This window comes from Corticium candelabrum, chromosome 16, assembly GCF_963422355.1.
Source record: "Corticium candelabrum chromosome 16, ooCorCand1.1, whole genome shotgun sequence".
Classification (NCBI taxonomy): domain Eukaryota; kingdom Metazoa; phylum Porifera; class Homoscleromorpha; order Homosclerophorida; family Plakinidae; genus Corticium; species Corticium candelabrum.
In genome coordinates, this window is record NC_085100.1 from 5,604,907 (window position 1) to 5,625,097 (window position 20,191).

General features: G+C 40.8%; 2 protein-coding genes across 2 annotated transcripts in view; both read right to left on the minus strand.

Annotated features, from left to right (window-relative positions):
• LOC134191788 (lysine-specific histone demethylase 1A-like) overlaps nt 1-20,191 on the minus strand; it is a 21,201-nt gene continuing 1,010 nt past the window's right edge. Inside the window, exons 3-16 of the mRNA XM_062660411.1 lie at nt 20,059-20,150; nt 17,395-17,522; nt 16,207-16,218; nt 15,676-15,757; nt 15,525-15,619; nt 15,243-15,385; nt 15,096-15,186; nt 14,972-15,045; nt 14,856-14,916; nt 9,296-9,369; nt 8,992-9,236; nt 5,264-5,442; nt 475-717; nt 1-413 (exon numbers count right to left, since the gene is read on the minus strand). Of these exons, the coding sequence (XP_062516395.1) occupies nt 117-413; nt 475-717; nt 5,264-5,442; nt 8,992-9,236; nt 9,296-9,369; nt 14,856-14,916; nt 14,972-15,045; nt 15,096-15,186; nt 15,243-15,385; nt 15,525-15,619; nt 15,676-15,757; nt 16,207-16,218; nt 17,395-17,522; nt 20,059-20,150 (1,816 nt within the window). The 3' untranslated portion in view covers nt 1-116. The remainder of the gene's footprint in view (nt 414-474; nt 718-5,263; nt 5,443-8,991; nt 9,237-9,295; nt 9,370-14,855; nt 14,917-14,971; nt 15,046-15,095; nt 15,187-15,242; nt 15,386-15,524; nt 15,620-15,675; nt 15,758-16,206; nt 16,219-17,394; nt 17,523-20,058; nt 20,151-20,191) is intronic.
• Nucleotides 15,743-20,191, minus strand: part of LOC134192638 (lysine-specific histone demethylase 1A-like) — a 26,674-nt gene continuing 22,225 nt past the window's right edge. Inside the window, exon 8 of the mRNA XM_062661385.1 lies at nt 15,743-15,757. The gene's annotated coding sequence lies outside the window, so the exon portion shown is untranslated. The remainder of the gene's footprint in view (nt 15,758-20,191) is intronic.

The window sequence follows — 20,191 nt, forward strand, 5'->3', positions numbered from 1 at the left end:
GGGGAGTGTCAGGTGGTATTGTTTTGATAGCAGATACTACTGTTAACAAACTTTCATATAACTCAAAGAAAGGTACAAGTAAAAAATGTCACTAATCAACCATGCGACACGACCAGTCACACGTCTTTCCCCTTGACTTCAGATGAGGCATATGGAGTTCCAACAAACTGGTCAGCTATTCTTGCTGCCTCACGGAGGCCGCTAAGAAAAGCACCATGGACAGTAGCAGGGTAGTTTCTCATAGTGTGTTCTCCAGCAAAGAACAGATGTGGAAGTACAGAGCCAGCAGGATCAGCATTCACAGGTTCAGCCATTTTGTCATAATCCACTCCGGATGAACCAACAGAAACATACGAATAAGAGCCTCGAGTCCATTCATCTGTCTTCCAACGGGTCACCAGTGTGTGACGAGGCTGAAAATTGAATACTATTAATTAAATACATTGGCATAAACTTTAGAGCTGATAATCAAACCTCTGGAACATTTGATGACCCAAACATGCCTTTCAGTACCCGCAGTGCTCTGTCAACAATTACTTGGTCTGACATACTCTCAGATCGATTAGCTGCATCGCCAGCAAGAAGAGTGATCAGTACAGGTGCTTTGTAGAGATTCCAAAACAGAAACAACTCGCCACGACTGGCTGTTGTGCTGGCCACATGACCAAATAAATTGACCTTTGGGTTCCAGAAACAGCGATCGAAACATAACACAACCTACATCATAACCACATGTAATTAACTGCAACCAAGACTGGAACACAATATCGTCACATTTACCTATCCAAGTAAAGAGCATGTACCAGCATACTGTTAGTTTGAGGTTACAACATACATGAATTTAGGTATAAATTCATTATCTACATTAAAGTGACTACTAAATACAATCTTTGCACCAACAAGCAGAGTGCGTTGACAATTACCACTCTAATCATCCATCTGGAAATTCATGTCATGATGAATTAAATAGCAAAACTATTCTTGAACATCAAATCACTGACAATTTTATGTCTACACACTGATACAATTGGTATCTTAAATTACATCTAATTTTCTTATTAATAGATAATTGTGCATCGTCTAATAATTAGATAACCGCTTGTCAGTACACGTCAACAAATCTAACAAACATGCTCTTGCACTATAGCGTATACATGAAAAAGCTGCCTAATTGTTGACTTCATATGAATGAGATAATGACTCATTCAATGTCAAAATTCTTTGTAGTGAAGCCCATATTAAGTCTAGAACCCCAAGGAATGTGTGTCTTCACACAATGCAACTCCTGTTTTTGGGATCAGGCCCAAGGACTAGAAAAAATTAGTTGCTGGCATCTAGTTCCATACCCCTTGACAAACCTTGCAAATTCCTCACTCTTATTAAAGTAAGGTCCATTATTGCTTACTAGCTGCTGGCGAACTGTACCAGGTCTGATCTCAGCACTTTGGTGGTTCTCTTGGCTGCTTATGTATCATTTCCCATCATTTGAATTTCTGCCCACTTCAAATAAGCATCTAATATCAATAGAAATCTAATACCACTAGAAACGTTTGTCCACGAAACAAATTGAAAAATTCAAATGGATCCTTGCTCAGAGTTATGATGGCCACATCCTAGGTTGTAATGGAGACGTTGGAAACTAGACAGCACCTGGAAATCACAAGCCTCCGCCAAGGCATTTCAGTTTCATCATAATGCCATTAACAATCATTTCCATGGCAATTAAGTATTTGAAAGGCTTTGTGTTCACGTTAGCATGTACATGGCTTAGGCTGAGGATAACTCAAAATGACATCATTTTGTCCATTAATAATTTCATGGAGATGGATGCAGGTGCAGAAGCTAAATCGGAGTCATCTCGCTTTTCTTGTTAACCCATGAAAGGGAGATCCCGATTTGGACTAATCCCCAAAACTCATCAATTGTTCTTCACCTCATTCCGCCAAATTTCATCAAAATCCGTTCACATATTTTGAGTAATCCTGCTCACAAACCAACCAACCAACCAACCAACAAACAAACACCTGTACTATATACATCCGAGAACTTGTATTGCATTACATTGACGGGCATTTATGACTAGCCAGTCATTCTTGAAACAGATCAACTTGAGTTAACAGCAAGACCGGCTGAGTGTGTGCTAAGGACGCAGTTACTTGTGACATCTTGCGACGAGGATGACGGCAGTATTCGGACAGATAGCGGAGTTTGACGAATTAAAGAAGGAATGGCCACGTTACACAGAAATGTTAGAACAATACATCACAGCAAATGGCGTAGACAAGGCTGATAGACAAAGAGCTATTCTATTAAGTGTGATTGGAGCTCACTCCTATCAATTCTACAAAGTTTAGTGGCTCTGTTCAAAGAGAAGTCAATCAATGAAATACTACAGACGTTGACAGAACATTTCGACCCGAAGTCATCAGTAATAGTACAACAATTTAGATTTCACAGTCGATCGTGTCAGGGAGATGAGTCGGTCGCTAAATTCACGGCAGAACTGCAGCAACTCAGTGAACATTGTGAATTCGGGTCAGTGCTTAATGATCGTATACAGCAACGGCTGTTGGCAGAATAGAGCTGACATTCGAGGGCATATGAATTAGTGATTGCACAAGAAACAGCAGAAAAGAATACCACAGAGCTAAAGCAGAAGGAAGCAATAAGTACGCCGGCAACCTAGAAGGAGAGTCTGTACACCAGTTACAGAAGCAGCCTGTACACTAGTTACAGAAGCAGCCTGTACATCAGTTACAAAAGCAATGAGTATCCGAAGCAGGAAACAGACCGACTGATAGATATTCGGTCATTGTTATCGCTGTGGTAAACAGGCACAAACAGTTCGAGAGCTGGTTCAAGGATGTCAAATGTTTCGGTTGCAGCAAAATTAGGCATGCTGCAAAGGCTGTTTGTTGCATAGTGAGAAAAATGACTCAGAAAGAGGACCGTGGGAAAGGTACATACAAAATCAGCTAACAGGAGGCGCAGTCAGATACAAATGGGGATGAGGAGATTTGAGTGGATTAGTGGTAATAGTCACGCATTACATAAAGAAAAAGAGAAGCCTACGAAGACAACGTTGACTGTACAAGGACACTCGAGATGGAAATAGACACGGGAGCGATTGTCAGTATTGTGAGCAAAACAACATGGAAGTCGGTCTGGAAGAAAGGTGAAGCACCATTGCAAGATACAAGGAAGACTGGGGAACCGGTACCTGTATGTGGAAAGTTGAAAGTGTGGGTAGACACTCTGGATGGATGCCAATTCTCTTCCGCTTGTTGTAGAGGTAGACTCTGACTCAAGTTTATTAGGAAGAGACTGGATTCGACAAGTACAAGTTGATTGGGGAAGACTTCATCTTTTGGAGGCAAACCCTCACCGTAGAAGGGTTATTGTTACACAGTGAAGTGCTTAGTGAGAAGTTATGCAGACTACAAGGTGTGCAAGTGAAATTAACAGTGACAGAAACGATGAGTCCCAAGTTTTACCAACCAAGACAAGTATCGTATGCTTTGAGAGAGAAGATAGAAGAAGAATCGTTCGACCTCACAAAGCCGGAATTATTGAGCCAATACCCTATTTGGAGTGGGCGGCTTCCATAGATCCAGTATTCCAATCTGTGAAGACTATTGGTTGACAGTGAATCAAAATGTAATACTTATCCGATTCCACGCATTGAAGACTTGTTCGCTCGAATAGCAGGAGGACAGCAGTTTACAACCCTGGATTTGGATATAGTGTATCAACAGCTTATAGTTGACGAGGAATCACGCAAGTATCTAGACATCAATACTCACCAGGGATTACATCAGTATAAAAAGCAATAACAGGAAGAAATGAACCAGAGCATTTGTCTAACTTAGGTAAGGTGTTGACAAAGTTGAAAGAGGCTGGACTAAGGCTGAATAAAGACAAATGCCGGTTCATGCAATTTGAAGTAGTGCATTTGGGACATGTCATTGACAAGACAGGTCTGGACAGAAAAGGGACGAATTCAGGCAATAATGGAAGCACCCAGTCAATTATGAACAATACTCGTATCTGTCCACATGACCGTCCAACTACATAAAAATTACAGCAAATCTGCAGTAAATCCTTCAAGTCTGATTCTTCTGAAAGGACTAGATTGTCTTCCTCCTGTTCTGTTACATCCACCGGCATCAGCTCAGTTGCTTCCGCTGGTTGTAATTAGTCGTTGCTGAGGAAGAGATGATGTTTGACTTCCTTCGCAGTGCTTTTATCTTTCATGCAGGTCATTACAGCATTCTCCGTGCCATCAACATTGGTAGTGATTCCCGCACACTTAAAAAGATTATACAATAGTTTCAAATAAGTGGTTGAGTAGCTGGCGACTCAGCTGCAAGTTGAAACAAATCTCACCTGTACCTATTAGCTGAAGACAGGGTGGGTCTTCTATTCAGTCTCACTGTCTAAGTCTTTTATTAAGAACAACACTCGGACTAAGTTGCAATTTGGTATAAAATGAAGCCCCAGGGCTTGAATGGGGCTTGTATTGGACGGATACAGTACAAGCATTTATGGTATTATAATTACAACTGTTAGTAATAAGTAGACTCAGTATATACTATAGTACATTCCAGAATTACAGGCAGCCATGAATAAATGGTGTGTCATAGGCTTGTTCCTGACCAATATTCTCATGATCATTTTACAAAATGGCGTATTAACTGCAAGTATCTCCATTTTTCTACATTCTGTTTACACTGAGGTCACTCGTACTTTATTCAAAGTGAAGAGGACGAGGAATCAACTACAGACAGTCACCGTGACGGCTCGCTAACAAGTTTTGCAAAGCTGTTTGCTTACTCGCGTGCATATTTTCCCACATTAACTTCCTATCACTCCTCTGGTGTCAGCTAAGAATTGCCCATCGTAGTTCATTACAGCGACCATGTAGGCTAAATAATACCATTGCGGGTAGACATTTTATGCTGATAGCTTTGCAAATACCATAGGCGGAACCGGCAAGTGATGGGCTTTCCAATGTTGTCAATTTCATGAGCCTACGTGCCTCCTAGCATGATCTATCCAAGGAAAACCTCGACTGCCTCTAATTCTGGAATGGACTATAGTATCAATGATCATTCTGGTTAGTTTGATCTGTTTGCCTACTATACTAAGCAGGGTGCACGCAGCATCCATCATGTCTAGCACATATCATTGCACTAGGATACACGAACACTGCTCTAATATTGATAACAATTTACCCTCTCTGTTGCCTTTAATTAAAGTCTACCTTGTTTAGATTGCCAAAACCCATTCGATGTATCACTGTTTTCTTCCACTCAGGCAAAGGAGGGTCAAACTGGATGGCAGATGCCTTCAACACACCCAATGGAACTGTGACAAGAACAGCATCAGCCTCAAATGCCTCTGATTTCCCTGTCACCGTAGATACTGTCTGCACCAACACTTCTAGAAAACACAAAACAACTACATTTAGACCTGCACAATATAACAGCTTATTCAGATGCACGAGTTAATTAAGTCATGCATGCCAATCGTGTTATCGTGTTGGCAACACTACCGGGACTTTATGAAACACCGCTCAAGGCAGCAATACGGAAAATGGGATTTTTATGGAAGAATATCTGTTCTCAATAAGCAACTGGGCGGTTCTTGGGAACTCTGGAAATGGACAGATTGCCTTGGGTAACACAAAGTAAGCAAGTGTGAGGCCATCTTGCAACATCTTGCGTAAGGACTTATAAACTTATGAGTGCGACCAGAAATGATGGCCCTCCTGCACTTCTTGTCAGCTGTTTCTTTAGAGGTCCCTTCTTCTTTAATCCACAGTGTAAGACCGCTGTCTGGTTACCAAAGCTGTATGTGTGCTGTAGTATACTATAGTAATGCACTTTACTAATACAGTCTCAGAATATCGACCAACTTTGGGCGCCGACATCGAATCGTGCACCGAAATCTTGATTCTCATTAGTGGCCCATGAGCAGTAAATGAGAACAGTTTCCAAAAGATCGCCCAGTAGGCGGTCTTTTGGCTGGGCACTGTTTCAGAAATTCCTGGTATTGCTTCACAGTTAAGACTAAAACAAACACAGGGGTGTTGTTGCCAGGGCAACAGAGCCAAAATTGGCTCCAGACACAAATCCGTTGGCTCCAGAAGGCTCCAAGTTAGCAGTAAAAATAAAAATTTAATGTGTCCCTGCATGTATGTGGTGAAGTCCAGTCTTTGTCAATGCCATGGCCTGGCCTTTGTGGTGTTGGTGGGTACCTCGAAGTAGAAACTGGAGAGATAAGTTCACACCTGTGCATGTAGTGCCCACTGCAAGCTTACCGATTATTATATGATTACAAGAGTAACCTTATCACAGCAGGTGGCTATGCTTAATTGGCAACAAACCAAACAAGAGGTAGAATGGACAACAGACAAAGCCCATGCAGGCAAAGGAAAAGCAGTTTGTGCTACTACATTACTCAATCCTTTTCCTCTTTAGCTACACAAGGCACTTGAACAAGGAAAGGGCAACTATTTTAAACCATGCCTATTTGGTAGAGGTTGTTCGGACAACATGTCCAAACACAATCAGAGTTGATCGGTCAAGTGGCAAAAATGTTCGGCCATTGTCCTACGTCCAACCGTTATTTTGAGCACTAGGTAGAGGTTGAAGACCTTCTTGATGTCTTTGATATACCTTCTTGATGCCTTTGATATAGAAGGCGTGGTGCTCAAAACATCACGATGGTCATGGTATTGGCATAGTGGGTGAGTTGTCGTGTCAGATGTCACATGGTTCCTTTGGGAGCTTCGGTGGGTTGGTACACGCGAATGACCAACTTGAAATGTTTTTCAATCTTGTCAAGCTTGTCTAGGTTGGTCTTGTGGATCACGACTATGGGAGCCACCAAGTTCCAGTCCAATAAATAGGAGGAGGCGAGCTCTCTGGCTTTGGTTGTGTTTCGCTCTTCTCGCACACCTTGGTGTACGGCAAGACAACAGAATAGACAGAAATTGTCATTCCATGTGTCCAGGGCAACGAGCCCCTTCTTATGGCGTAGCCAATCGGGCAGAGCCCTTGTGCCTAGCACAGCATCTCGACATAAGACGATGGTCAACTGGGTTTCGATAAATTGGACAAATGCCCACTTGGTGCTAGGTTGATCTGTGTCCCTGGAAGACTAGTTCTTCTTGCTCAGATACATAGGTGCGGGCTTGTTATAACCAAAGTATTCTTTGGCGGCTGGGTGGAGTCTTGTGAAATAGTTTCACTGGACCTGTTTCAAGGTTCTTAAGTCTATAGGTGTAGGATTGCCTGAGATAGAATGCCGTCTGGACGCGAGCGGTCAACACATTCGCGTGTCACTTAGCCGACGTTCACTTACCTGACATTCACTTACCTGACATTCACTTATCCGACACGTCAAGCTTGTCACATGGGTGATTGTGTGGCTGGTCAGCTGCGTAGTGTACGTACATGTACCTCCACGTGCATGTCAGTTGTTTCTTGAAACAAGTTTGAGAGTGATTTCAAGCATTTCTTCTCATTGTATTCTACATTCATCTACATCTACATTCATTCTACATCTACACGTGTACATTCAGTATACCTAATGTGGAAAAAATGCCGTCTAATATGAACAATAGTTGAGTCCGTAACACCTGCAGTTATCCAACATTTTCACTTATCCAACAGGGGGCCGGTCTCAAGGGGGTCGGATAAGTGACACGCGACTGCATTTCCATCATCCTGTCAGTGAGGGCACCCCCTGCCTCACTAAAGAATTTGAATGTCAACATTCTGCGTCTTTTGGTCACTCGTTCTCATTCACCGTCCAGCTCAAGTATAGCAGGACCTTCTGTTTTGACGCGTGAAGCTAAAGGTGTGTGAAACATTTTTCTTCGCCACTTTTGCAAATTGCTAGACAATAGTGTAAGTTTTGAAGATCTTTCACCACCTTCTTGGTTCGCAATTGTCTTATGACACCACGCAGAGAGAGATATTGTCCGTTTGACTGGCACATTGTATCCGTTGTGCCATCTCCAGGTCTCGCAGATGCGTTGGGCGAGTTTTCCTTGTGAAGGCGAGAGAATCTCTCAAACAATGTTCTCAGACTGCTTTCGCAGGTCTTTGATCATTGGTAAACCAACGAGTTTGGAACTTCCTCGCTGAGCCATAGTACAATTCTGTGGGGAGATTATATTTCTCTAACAGGACGCAACTTTCCAGCACACGGCACACACTTCTGTGGCTATATATTATAGATCACATTTTTAATAGGGTGCAGAATCATGTGCCAGTGGGAGTGCCTCCACGTCTCGGGAGCCATTTAAGCACGATTGGCTGTATTCATTAGTGATTGCTGTTTCCTGTAAGGGGAGACACCACCAACTAGATCCAGTCATGTATTTGCAAATCAGCACTCTATCAAACAAGAAATGGACTATGACACGCACAACACAATTTAACAAATTCATGCAACTACTGTACTTTGTCTTATGTCTTTGGGTTGAGTCCAAGAAACAATGAAGCACCTGCATTTGTTTAGGTAGAAACAACTTAATTACTAGAACAATTAACACATCGGCTCTCGTGACAATTTAGCACACACAACCATAGGTAATACTGCCCACATCCATCTACTGACCTGCCCACATCCATCTACTGACCTGCCCACATCCGGTCTAATGGTTTGGGGGTTGGGTCGTTGACAAGACCCACTACTGTAACAAGAGGCTCTGCCTCGGGTTAATAGCTGTAGAAACTTGATGGCCTGTAAACCAGAGTTGATGTACTGGTTCTTGAATTGAGGAAGATAATTGATAACTGTTTAATAATTGATACCCCTTTGAGGTGATTTCTGGAGAAAACCTGTTGCTTACACAAGAGCACAGCTGGAGATAACAGTACAAATGCAAACGCTATCTTAGACTAAGGTTCTGATGACTACAGTTTGCTTCCTACTATCTCGAGCATTAAACAGACACAAAATTTAATACAAATTTACCTGAAGGCTTGTAAACAACTTTCTTCACAGCTGTATTCAGTCTTATGTTAAGACCTTCGGCCAAACTGCTTGGCAGTGACGAATAACCATTTCGAACAGTTAGATGGTTCCCTGCAAACTCAAAGTCATCATCCTGATCCCAGTGTTTCAGTGACAAATTTTTCAATGAAGTGGCATTCGCAAATTCAAGATTAGCAAAGTGCCAGTCTAGTATTTGTCGGTCTTTTGTTGTCAAGTACACATCACTAAATCACACAGGTACGAATAGCACAAACATTGCAGACACGCTTCTCACTAAACCTGCCTTGGACTGTCCGATTCAGCTTCTGTCAACAAATGCTCAACCTTATCTTGCTGTTCAATCAGGTCATCAAATTTCTGTTAAGACAACCAATATTGCTGACCAAAGTCTCTAATACCGTGGTCACACTAGCAACTTCAGAACTGAGCCAGACCAGATAAAAATTTTAAAAACTGGCAATACTTTACTCAATAAAAATTTAAGGGTCTCTTTTTGATGCCCGATTTTGGCAACACCTGGCACTACTCTGAAGTTTCAAGCGTGAACCTACGTATAAAACAGTTAAACCAAGTTAAATTACCATACGTAAGTATTCAACTACTGGTCCATTTTCAATCAAGCCCCATCCCCAACTTTAACCCAACTTCTACAAGTTTCACATGTCGGATTCACAATTCACATAATTGGTGTCAACATGCAACTACAAACTGTACTTTCTTGAGTATCACACCACTTCCCTGGGCCTGTTAGCTTAGTCCCTAAAGTTTGGGAAAGAGCCTTTCTCAAAAACAAGACACATACAGGTGCTAATTGGCAAAAGTCATTGACCGATTAAAGTGTCGTAATGCTACGTGTACACATATGCTGCATATTATATTTATCATAATAAGCTCTGATTACTCTCTAATTACAGCCTTTGAATTCTGAGTCAGAGTCAGAGTCATAAAACAGCAAGTCTACAACCTCTTTCTCAGTTTTCACAAAATAAACAAGGAGCTGATCATCTTCCAACCTTCCCAAGCATTTGAAAAAAATGTAAAACAGAAATGACTTGATCATTAGATCAGCTTGGATTGCTATCCATGACTTCGATATCCAGCTTAGAACATTTTGCTATGGATGCACAAAAGCCATGGCATGAAAATTTTCAAATGCAAATTTCAAATACCCACTGTTCCCATAAACCACACATGTGATCCTTAAATCATTCTTTATTGAGACATCAGATGGCTGCACAAGGCTGGTACTCAACAAGAATAAATACAAGGTCCATGTTCCTATCTTTGACGTCTGCCTGGATCTTGTAAATTTAATAAACTTTATATTCATCAACAACAAGTAGGCAGTGCACTTCATCTTCCTATGGTTATGACAAACCTGCTCATCCAGTACATGGCCTCATGGTTCATGTATCCCCTTTTCAAAACGGTAATCAACACATTATGTGGCAAGTGTCACATACTCGTAGACCAATACTGTGTAATCGGTTATTACCGATTATTTCTGCGAATTCTGTGAAGAAACCAAGGAACACACAAATAAAATTCGCACAGATATTTTAGGCTTATCCTTGGAGTCCCAGCCACTCTGTTTGGACACATGCATACACGTGTACATGTGTGTACCATGACTGTCTTCCAGGTCAGAATGCAAAAATTTAATTCACAGTAATTAAAACTTGTGTCTAAATTCTCAAATCGCAGAAATTTAAGACCACAGAAATAATCGGTTATATGGTACTTCCGTTTGGCTGCTTGAAAACCACAACAGCTGGCAATTTGTGCACACTTGCCCCAATTGCCAATGCAACAGTGCAGCCTTTGCCTAGTACAGTACCCAGTTCCTCTTATTTGTATCCCTACAACTGTTGTTTGTGACAGTTGTAGGGTTGTCACACCATATCATTGTCCCATCTATGTTTGTAACATTGTACAGAGTGTAGTTGTTGAGTAATGTAAACAAATAATCTGTTGACAAAATCCAGAAAAATTTGTTCAAGCCGTCTAGAGGTTTTTGTAATTTAATTACTGTCTTGCATTGTATTCTAACTTTGAAGCAACGTTTCCATTTTCAGAGCCAAACAATGCTAGCGTTAAAACCCTTCAGTGCAGAGCTCTCCTCCAAATCATCTTGGTTCATCAAAAAGTGCTGCATTGGATACAGCGAGTCCATAATGACGTCTGTGTTGCAGAAATTCAACTCTTTCATCAATCTGTACAGAATTGGTTCGCTTGCATCGATGTAGCTTCCTCATTTTCTTTCCGCATGAATTTGTATAATGCCTCACCAGGTTATCACACTTGAAGTCCCAATCTTGACTGCACGTTTTATCTACACCAAACTCTTCAGCCATCCTTGATCCTACAGAACCATGTTGATATTGCCAATCTATGACGAGGCACTTCTCCTCTGTTGCAATGTCCAAGAAGGCAACAGAATGTGATCTAGATGTAAGATGCAATCATATTGGGACTCCAAATACACTGTAATGACTTGATACTGTCATTTGTCACAAATGTATTACATATGAAAGACTCTTATGCATAAACATGAACCACTTTGCCTATTTCCTGTCATTGTAGGCTTCAGTGTGCATGTGTAGCAAAGGCATACGGTAGTCCGCTGGTGTGTGTGTGTGTGTGTGTGTGTGTGTGTGTGTGTGTGTGTGTGTGTGTGTGTGTGTGTGTGTGTGTGTGTGTGTGTGTGTGTGTGTGTGTAGCTGCCATGTGAAGATCATTTAGTGACGTCTCCTCATGTAGATGAAGTCTCTGATGCAATTCAGCAAATGTCGGGTAATGCAAGTGGATTGGATGGCCTTACGGCTAAAATTTTTAAACATGGTGCTAGAATTTTGGTAGAGAAACTAACTCAACTCTACAGTCTTGCCGTATTTTTGCACATTTAGCTGCAAGGCTCTTATTAAAATATTTGGTGCTATGTGCCTTTGTACAGTGTGGTTAGAGAATAGGGTAGAAGCCGTGGGATTCCCTGGAAGATTGCAGACAAAGGAAAACATCACTGATAGCCATATTTCTGATTCTGATTTGATTGCTTCCTCCATAGATGTAAATTGTCAGTAGGAACCAACCTCACACATCAGTTACAAATGATGAAGACTTTCATCAACTGTATAACAGTGATGTCGTCCTTTGTCTGAAATATCCTCCAGGGAATGTCATGGCTTCTACCCTATTCCCTAAACACACTGTACTAAAGCACATAGAACCAAAATGTTCTAATAAGAGCCCTGCAGCTAAATGTGCGAAAATACAATATTTGACAACATGAAGCAGTTCACAAAGACTTCAAAGAGGCTACCATAATTCATGTATACAAATGTAAGAGAAACCGCTCAGTTTGCGACAATCATCGTGGCATTTCACTTTCATCTACTGCTGGGAAAATCATGGCTCATATTGTTTTGAATAGACTAACCAAACATGTCTGACAATATTCATCGGAGACTCAGTGTGGTTTTCGTTCAGGTGGAGAAACTTCTGACATGATCTTTACTGACAGACAACTTCAAGAAAAATGTCGTAAACATCATAGAGACATCTACACAGTCTTTGTAGATCTCACTAAAGCATTTGATTCTGTCAACAGAAATCTCCTATGGAGACTACTCGTTAAAATAGGCTGTCCCTGCAACCTAGTCAACATCATAAGATCATTCACGACAATATGTCAGCTAACGTTATTGACAGTGGAGCTTCTTCTGACTCGTTTGCAGTCACAAATGGTGTTAAGCAAGGTTGTGTTCTTGCACCATTATTATTTAATATCTTTTATCTGTCATGCTACACGTCGCCTTCAAGAACTGTGATAAACGTGTTTACCTTCAATCGCGCTCTGATTGGAACATTTTCAACCTTCGTCGATACAATGCAAAAACCAAAGTCAGTGACATTCTCTTAAGTGAACTGCTCTTTGCAGATGATTGGGTCTTGTCGCATGCAACATTGAGGACATTCAATTCATCATGGATTACTTTTCAAATACTGCGCGATGTTTTGGGCTGACTGTAAGTCTAAGAAAGTCTGAAGTCTTGTACCAACCAACACCTGGGTTTTCTTGCACACCTCCTGTTGTAAAAGTGTATGACACCCCACTGAGATTTGTTGACAAGTTTCATACTTAGAAAGTACTCTGTCTCAAAACCTTTTTGTCAATGTCAATGACAAAATTTCAATGCGTCTGAGTAGAGCTGGTGCAGCTTTTGGCAGTCTCACCAGACGCCTTGGAATGAACATGGCATACCACAGTCACTAAGGTTAAAGTCTATTGAGCAATTGTAATCACCACACTACTTTATGGCTGTGAGACTTGGACATTGTATAGACAGATATTAAACAACTCGACCAATTTCACATGCGATGTCTTTTCAGAATCGCCAATGTCAAATAACAAGACATGGTACCCAATACAAAGGTTTTGAAGAAATGCAACATGCTTGGAGTTGAGGCTTTGCTACTTCAAGCTCAACTCCGATGGTGTGGCCATCTTGCTTGAATGAAAGATGATAGAATCTCAAAGGCAGTGTTTTATGGTCAGCTGAAGGAAGGCCCTAGAAAAGCAGGAGATCAGAAATTGCGCTTTAAAGACCCATTAAATCCACTTTGAAATCTTGCAATATTGATGTATCCAACAGCTAATGGTATGCGTAAGACAGATATCTGTGGAGATCTTGAAAAGTGGCAACTTCACTTGCAATGTTTGTGGATGCTCCTGCACAGCACACATTGGTCTTTGGAAACACAGACAAAGCCATAAATGAGCTTGGTTGTGTCGACCACTCCCTTCACCTTGTGTGTGTGTGTGTGTGTGTGTGTGTGTGTGTGTGTGTGTGTGGTGTGTGTTGGAGTGCATTTGGAGAATGAAAACATCAAGGGCATTGCAAGGTTACAAGTTCAAGTCACAGTGATGGTGAGCTATGGCATAATTTCCATAATTAAGCCAAAAAACTTACACAAAATTGCTTCTCTCGACTCAGAAGAATAAATGAGTACCGGACATTGACTGGGATGGACATGACTACTGACTAGGCAGTAACATCATGCAGCAGACGTATAGTTTTAGGCCATGGTGTCCAGTCCCAAAGCTGTGCCATAATCAGTGCTCCTGGATGACTCTGGCCAAGTTCCAGGTGGATTGTAGTATTGGCTCTAAGCCTCCATGTAGCACATGGAGGCACTGTTTCTAGAGACAGGAGGAGCTATCTTCACAACTGACCTTGAGATCGATGTCGAACGACGTGCAGGGTTTAACATTTGTCCATTCTTATTTGTATTTGTGTTGTGTGTGTGTGTGTGTGTGTGTGTGTGTGTGTGTGTGTGTGTGTGTGTGTGTGTGTGTGTGTGTGTGTGTGTGTGTACACGCGTGGCATGTGTGTGTATTATTGCTGTATTTACTTGCACAGTAAATTTAACGACAAAATGGGATTTTATGAGTAAGAAGTGACACTGTCATAGATTTAGTGTCACGGAATTGCAAGATAACGTTTTGTCCTTGATCACGAGTTACAGTGATTTTTCAGTGCATGTGCGTTACCGCTGTATCTATTTGGCATGGTGGATTTTAACGACAAAATGGGCTTCTTTAGGTAACAAATGACGTTTTGTGAGAATTAGAAGTGACGTTTTCATTTATAGGTGATTGAGTTACGAGTGAGTTCTTGTGCAGTAGAAGTATAAAGTATCTAGCTGCCCTGTGTGGTTGTCCTACTAAACATTAAATGGCCAGGTGATTGTGCACCAAGGCACCGACACTCCAGTGCTTTCATTCTCCTTTAATAGTAATCATGGCTGACTCTGCATATCACACCAACTAAGATCGAACTAACCTTGAAAAGTGCTACAAGATCACGATTACAACAACGATGCTCAAATTCATCTTCAAAACTCCTAACAAAAAGAAGCAACATATCATCATTACCAAAGCAGCCAAAATACTCATTACCGAGGCTCTGAAACACTCTTGGCTCTTTCATACTTGGTGTAAGCATCCCAGATAAGCTGTTCACTCTCTGACAGCTACGGCAATAACACTATAAACCAAATATACTTTAAGTGTAGACACCAACCTGTTTCCTAATACTAGCCAACTGGTTATGCAATGATAGCACATGCTTGTAATGGCTAATCTGTTTCTCTTTCACCTGTCTCTCCTGCAGTCTAACACACCCAAAACATAATGCGGCATGCAAACAATGATAGTTACACCAGCTTACTTTATAATGAGTTCAAGGGCATGTCCTAGTGACACAGGCATTCCATCAATATCATTAATGTCAAGTTCATGTGAAAGATATGTAGATGCTTCTAATAATCGATTAAACTCTTTCTCAACCATTTCATCTGAGCTCTTTGGAACCTAAAAAATTCACAACATGACTGTTACTGACTACAGATAATGTATACTGTTGACTCTTCTGATTTCAAAATAACGACTGCATGCACATACAGAATATTCGAGCACCGTTAGTTTGTTAAACCACTCATTCTCTCCTTACCAATTGTCCTGTACTATCATACAAAGGACACTTTTGTCGTATCTTGTATAACTCCATTCCAATTTGCTTAACCAGTACTGAGATAGGGTTCCCACCTGCTCACAATCATCTGGCATCATAATTATATGCCATTTGTTATAATTACTATTACCTAATCCAGTGACAACCATTGCTCCAAGATCTGCAATGTATGGTCCCTTACGAAATGTACCAATACGACCACCGACACGATCCTAACAACAACAACCCAAACAAAATTACATACTTCTTCCATTAATCAAATATTTCACATGAACAATTGACACTGAAACCACAATCAAAGCAAGCAATTGATTTTTGTAACTCTTCTAAATGTTAGAAGTAATAGGCATGTCTAAGATTATAGACACTATTAATCCTTTCAGATTATCTAAGTTTCACCAAATCATTTCAACAATCAAACTAGCCTGATGGCTGCTGCATTATTAAGAGTAACTCTTAACTACAATATATACTGAAGTACAACATGCATGCTACATTTGTTGTTCGATAATTGATGGTTATATTGCAAATTAATACACTATTCAAGACACTACTGTGTGAGTTTTACAAACCAATGCTTCAAACTTCTTGTTCAAGAATAGCTGTCAATTTACCCCTATTTACAGCATGACGATAAACCTTGGGGTATATTGACACTCACCCTCATACCGTACTACAACACATAAAGGCACATGTGCCTATACATGAAATTATGTTCTTTCAGGACTAGGGAAATTTGATAAAGACCCAAGCACATGACCATAAGTGAACAACTAAAATTCGTCTGATTCAGTGTTTATGGACTAGAATTGTGTTAAATCCGACACGTCAAACTACTGTAACTTCAGTAAAGTACTGTCATAATCGCTAATAAATGGTCATGTCTTTATCAGTAACGTCACTCTCAAAGTCCCCATTTGCCACTGTTGTCCTCATCGTCGTCATCATCATTCAAATAGCAATACCAGACCCAACAAAGGATTTTGTAATAAGATCTCTATCTATTGATTTCACACACTCATCTACCCAGTCTGCTACTTAGAGGTAGCTGGCAAATTTCCTTCGGCCACTGCTTATAAATTCCTACTCTCCATGTAATAGCCAGTCGTGCCACTTGCGTCTCATTGGTTTGTTCCAGTGTACATCACAAAGTTGCAGGAGTGCTGTCTACCTGCTGGAATGAGCAGAGCGGTAAACTGATGATGACACCTCAGAGCAGACAACAGTGGTCTCTGAAGATGACTACAATGGCTGTCATACATGATCATCTCGAGAGCTCAAAACAAAGAAATTGGTCATTTTCTGAACTCAAGCAAGCCAGACCTGAAATAGTGCCCGTGCTATGGATCCACCTTTGAGACCTGAATAACCACACTGAGAGAAAAGTCTCTCCATTCAGAATCTTTTTTTAGACCTTTGAAATTATCATTAGAGGTAGTTTAGTGCCGTCAGCAAGCCCTGCTAGTGCCACAGTGTACCAAAGTTCCTCTTTCCCAGTTGTTTTCAAGTAGACTGTTTACATCCATGGATATCAATCGTGTGCTGGCTTGTAAGAGAGATTGTGGCATTTCAGAAACCGATTAAGCCAGTCATTTGATGTAAAAAACTTGCTTCCAGAATTTGTCCATAAATTTCTGGTGCATTTTCAATATCTTGTTTTTCACAGCTTTCCATAATTTGACTATGACATGCTCTTCCTTGCAACAGGTTGAATCCACTCAAGCAAATTGTTCTCTAGTGCAGGAAATCTGGCAGCTGACAAAGCATGACAAGTGTAGCAAACTAGTCTCATGCACTTCCTGGTTGAAAATCTTTTGCATCTGAGATCTCTTTCAGTTCCTCTTTTTGCCGGTGCCATTGCTGAATCAACTTTCGATTCACAGTCTGAGATACAATCCAGACTAGCCAGAACTTGTAGCTTAAACTCTAGAATGTAGGATTTACTATATGTGGTCATAAGTGTGCTAAAGAATGAAACTACAGATAGCACACTGCAACTAGCAATGCACATGATTACAGCCATGTTAGTGTAGTATCTGGCACAATAAGCGACGCTAGTACTCGCACAAGCACTGACATGTGTAAGATGTAGTAAGTCCATATTGTAAGTCTAGCGTGCGTTAACCCCAGTATAAACTACATCTCCCCTTCAAAAAGTAGAACAGCTCCAACCAAGTCTCTATATCCACTCTAATATCATAGTCAAACATAATCATTTTGCCATGCTGGTGGTCGTACTACTCATCTGGATCTGGTCATGTCCACACCAGAATACGATGTGTCTTCATCTCTGGCTAATAAAGCGTATGTTTGAATTTCTGCTTGGTTGGTGTTCTCAGTATCTTCCATGAAGTCTCAAGTGTCCCGATGGAAGTCAGAGTGACGTTGAACTGTTATCTGATGGCAGTTTCATTGAATAGTTAAACTAGTCTGAAGCTCCACCTGATACGAGTGTTCTAAGGTTCTTCCGGGACATAGTCTAATATTGTCCATGTAACATAGCCTATGAACAAACCTGAAAAGCCCTCTAAAACGTGACCATCATTGCACCCTTGTCCGACTTTGATTCTTTGCTTTTGAAATGTTGGTAGACTCATATTGAAGAGAAATACGAATGTTGCCCTTTAAAATTTTTGTCCCAAGTTAGAGATTTCAATTACTTTTCAATTGCACACTTAGGATCCACACTACAACGCCGTGTTGCACGGTAGTAGCAATTCTTTTCAGTGTCTATCCCGTGATAGACAGTTGTTCGTGTAACAAAATGTAATATATAATTAGCAATTTTTGATTAGAAACGTGAAGAGACGTCAGCCTGATATATGAAATCACTAATCTGGTATACGTACATTCCACAACACTGACCTAATGAAAATGTCTAGAGAGTACTGTTAGTAGAAGTACGTGGGAACGTCAGATGCAAGCACAGAACAAATAGGTTATTAAAAATGATGTAATGAAAGCATTGACGAACTGGATATATAAATATTAATAGTAGCGTCATGTAGATTTACAATTGACAATGCATGCACTCAGCATCTAAAATGAGGTCATTTACATAACTAGACAGACTGGAAGAGTACAGCTGTAGCGTCAGATGTATAGTAATGGAAGTGCACAATACACTTCAAGAGCTTTTCAAATGCCATGCAGCTTTATGTGACAAGTGCATGGAACTTAATGCTGGAGGTATGTAGTAGTCGATTAACATTTGTGAATGGGAGTCTTACACAAGAAGAAATGGACACTCGAGAGCCTCTTCATGCAAGGCATGCCAGAAACACATTGCGTGCCACTAGTGTCCTGATTCATTACTCGACACATATTATAGGGTGCACTCTTACCCCACAATTTGCTTGTACAATAATATTTTGAACAGGAACAAAACAGCAAGTTCATTTTGTTGATTTGTCTGCAATGTCTCTTACTGCATAGGCCCAGTTTCCCAACCTCTCGTCGGTTTGTACCCATTTACTGGATGTGATTCCTCCAGTTCATTTGCAGGTCACTAACATGCACGGATTTACAGGAAGACCCAAATGCATACTTTGGCTGTATGGCAATTGAATGTTCACTACGTTAGGAGAAACATATGAAATTGATGAAAACCTTTTTGGCTTATGGGGTGCTTTGTAAGGAAAGCCTATAGGTTGCCCGACGTTTAATAACAGCGTTTGATATCAAATGTTCTGCACAAACAACAACAGTATCAATCAGTTGCCACCATGTCGTAATTCTCTGTGACTTCATGCATATAGCTATATCTGTCGTGTAAATAACCAAGCGACACTGTGAAAGCATTGTCCCGAAATTCTGATTCCTGTCGGTCATGGATGAAAATTCGTTTCTGAAGATCCGACATCATCAGCTATGCAATGGTCAGATCAGTTGAAGGCTCCAGAAGTGCTAATGGCATTCATTTCATGTTCTTGCAGCAATAACTGCGCTCTGGGCACTGTTCTTGCTAAGGCAATGGATGTTTCCAGTGCAATGACGCTTCTATGTGTTTCCAAGAGCCATAGGTTGTAAAAACAGGCAGACTGTGAAATATGCGATAAAGATGTCATGTAAAAGCAGCGATGATGACTCAATCTTGATGAAATTTTCTTTTAGTGTTGGACATTCTAGAGTTAGAATTGTTGAACTGTAGCTCTTCTTAGTAGATTAGTAAAACTATAAAGTCAATTAGAACGATACTCCTCTACTGATCATGACAGTTGCTTCGTATCAACCACCTGCCTAACACATCAAGTACAGTAGAATACATAAATGTTGCAACGAAAGGTTTTCGATAAAAGAAGTGGTTAAATTACACAGAAAAGATGTGTATGTCGCATGGTTGCCATGGCAATGAGCTCACCGTTTGTTTCTCCTATTTAGAACACTTTAATCAAAGGGCAACATTTGGATTTGCCATAAGCACCTTTTAGTTAGTACAAATCCACTAAAAGATAAAAGTCGGACAAGGGGTGCTGCGACATGTCACAATTCTGGAGTTGGATCATAGACTAACATGCTGCACCAGACTGACCAGCCAAATTATTTTGCATTACACGATGAAATACTTCTGGCCCTGAAGTAATCTCAAACAGTGATCGAGTAAATCTATAATCCAAACGAAGTAATGAAGGTAGTCAACAAGGAAC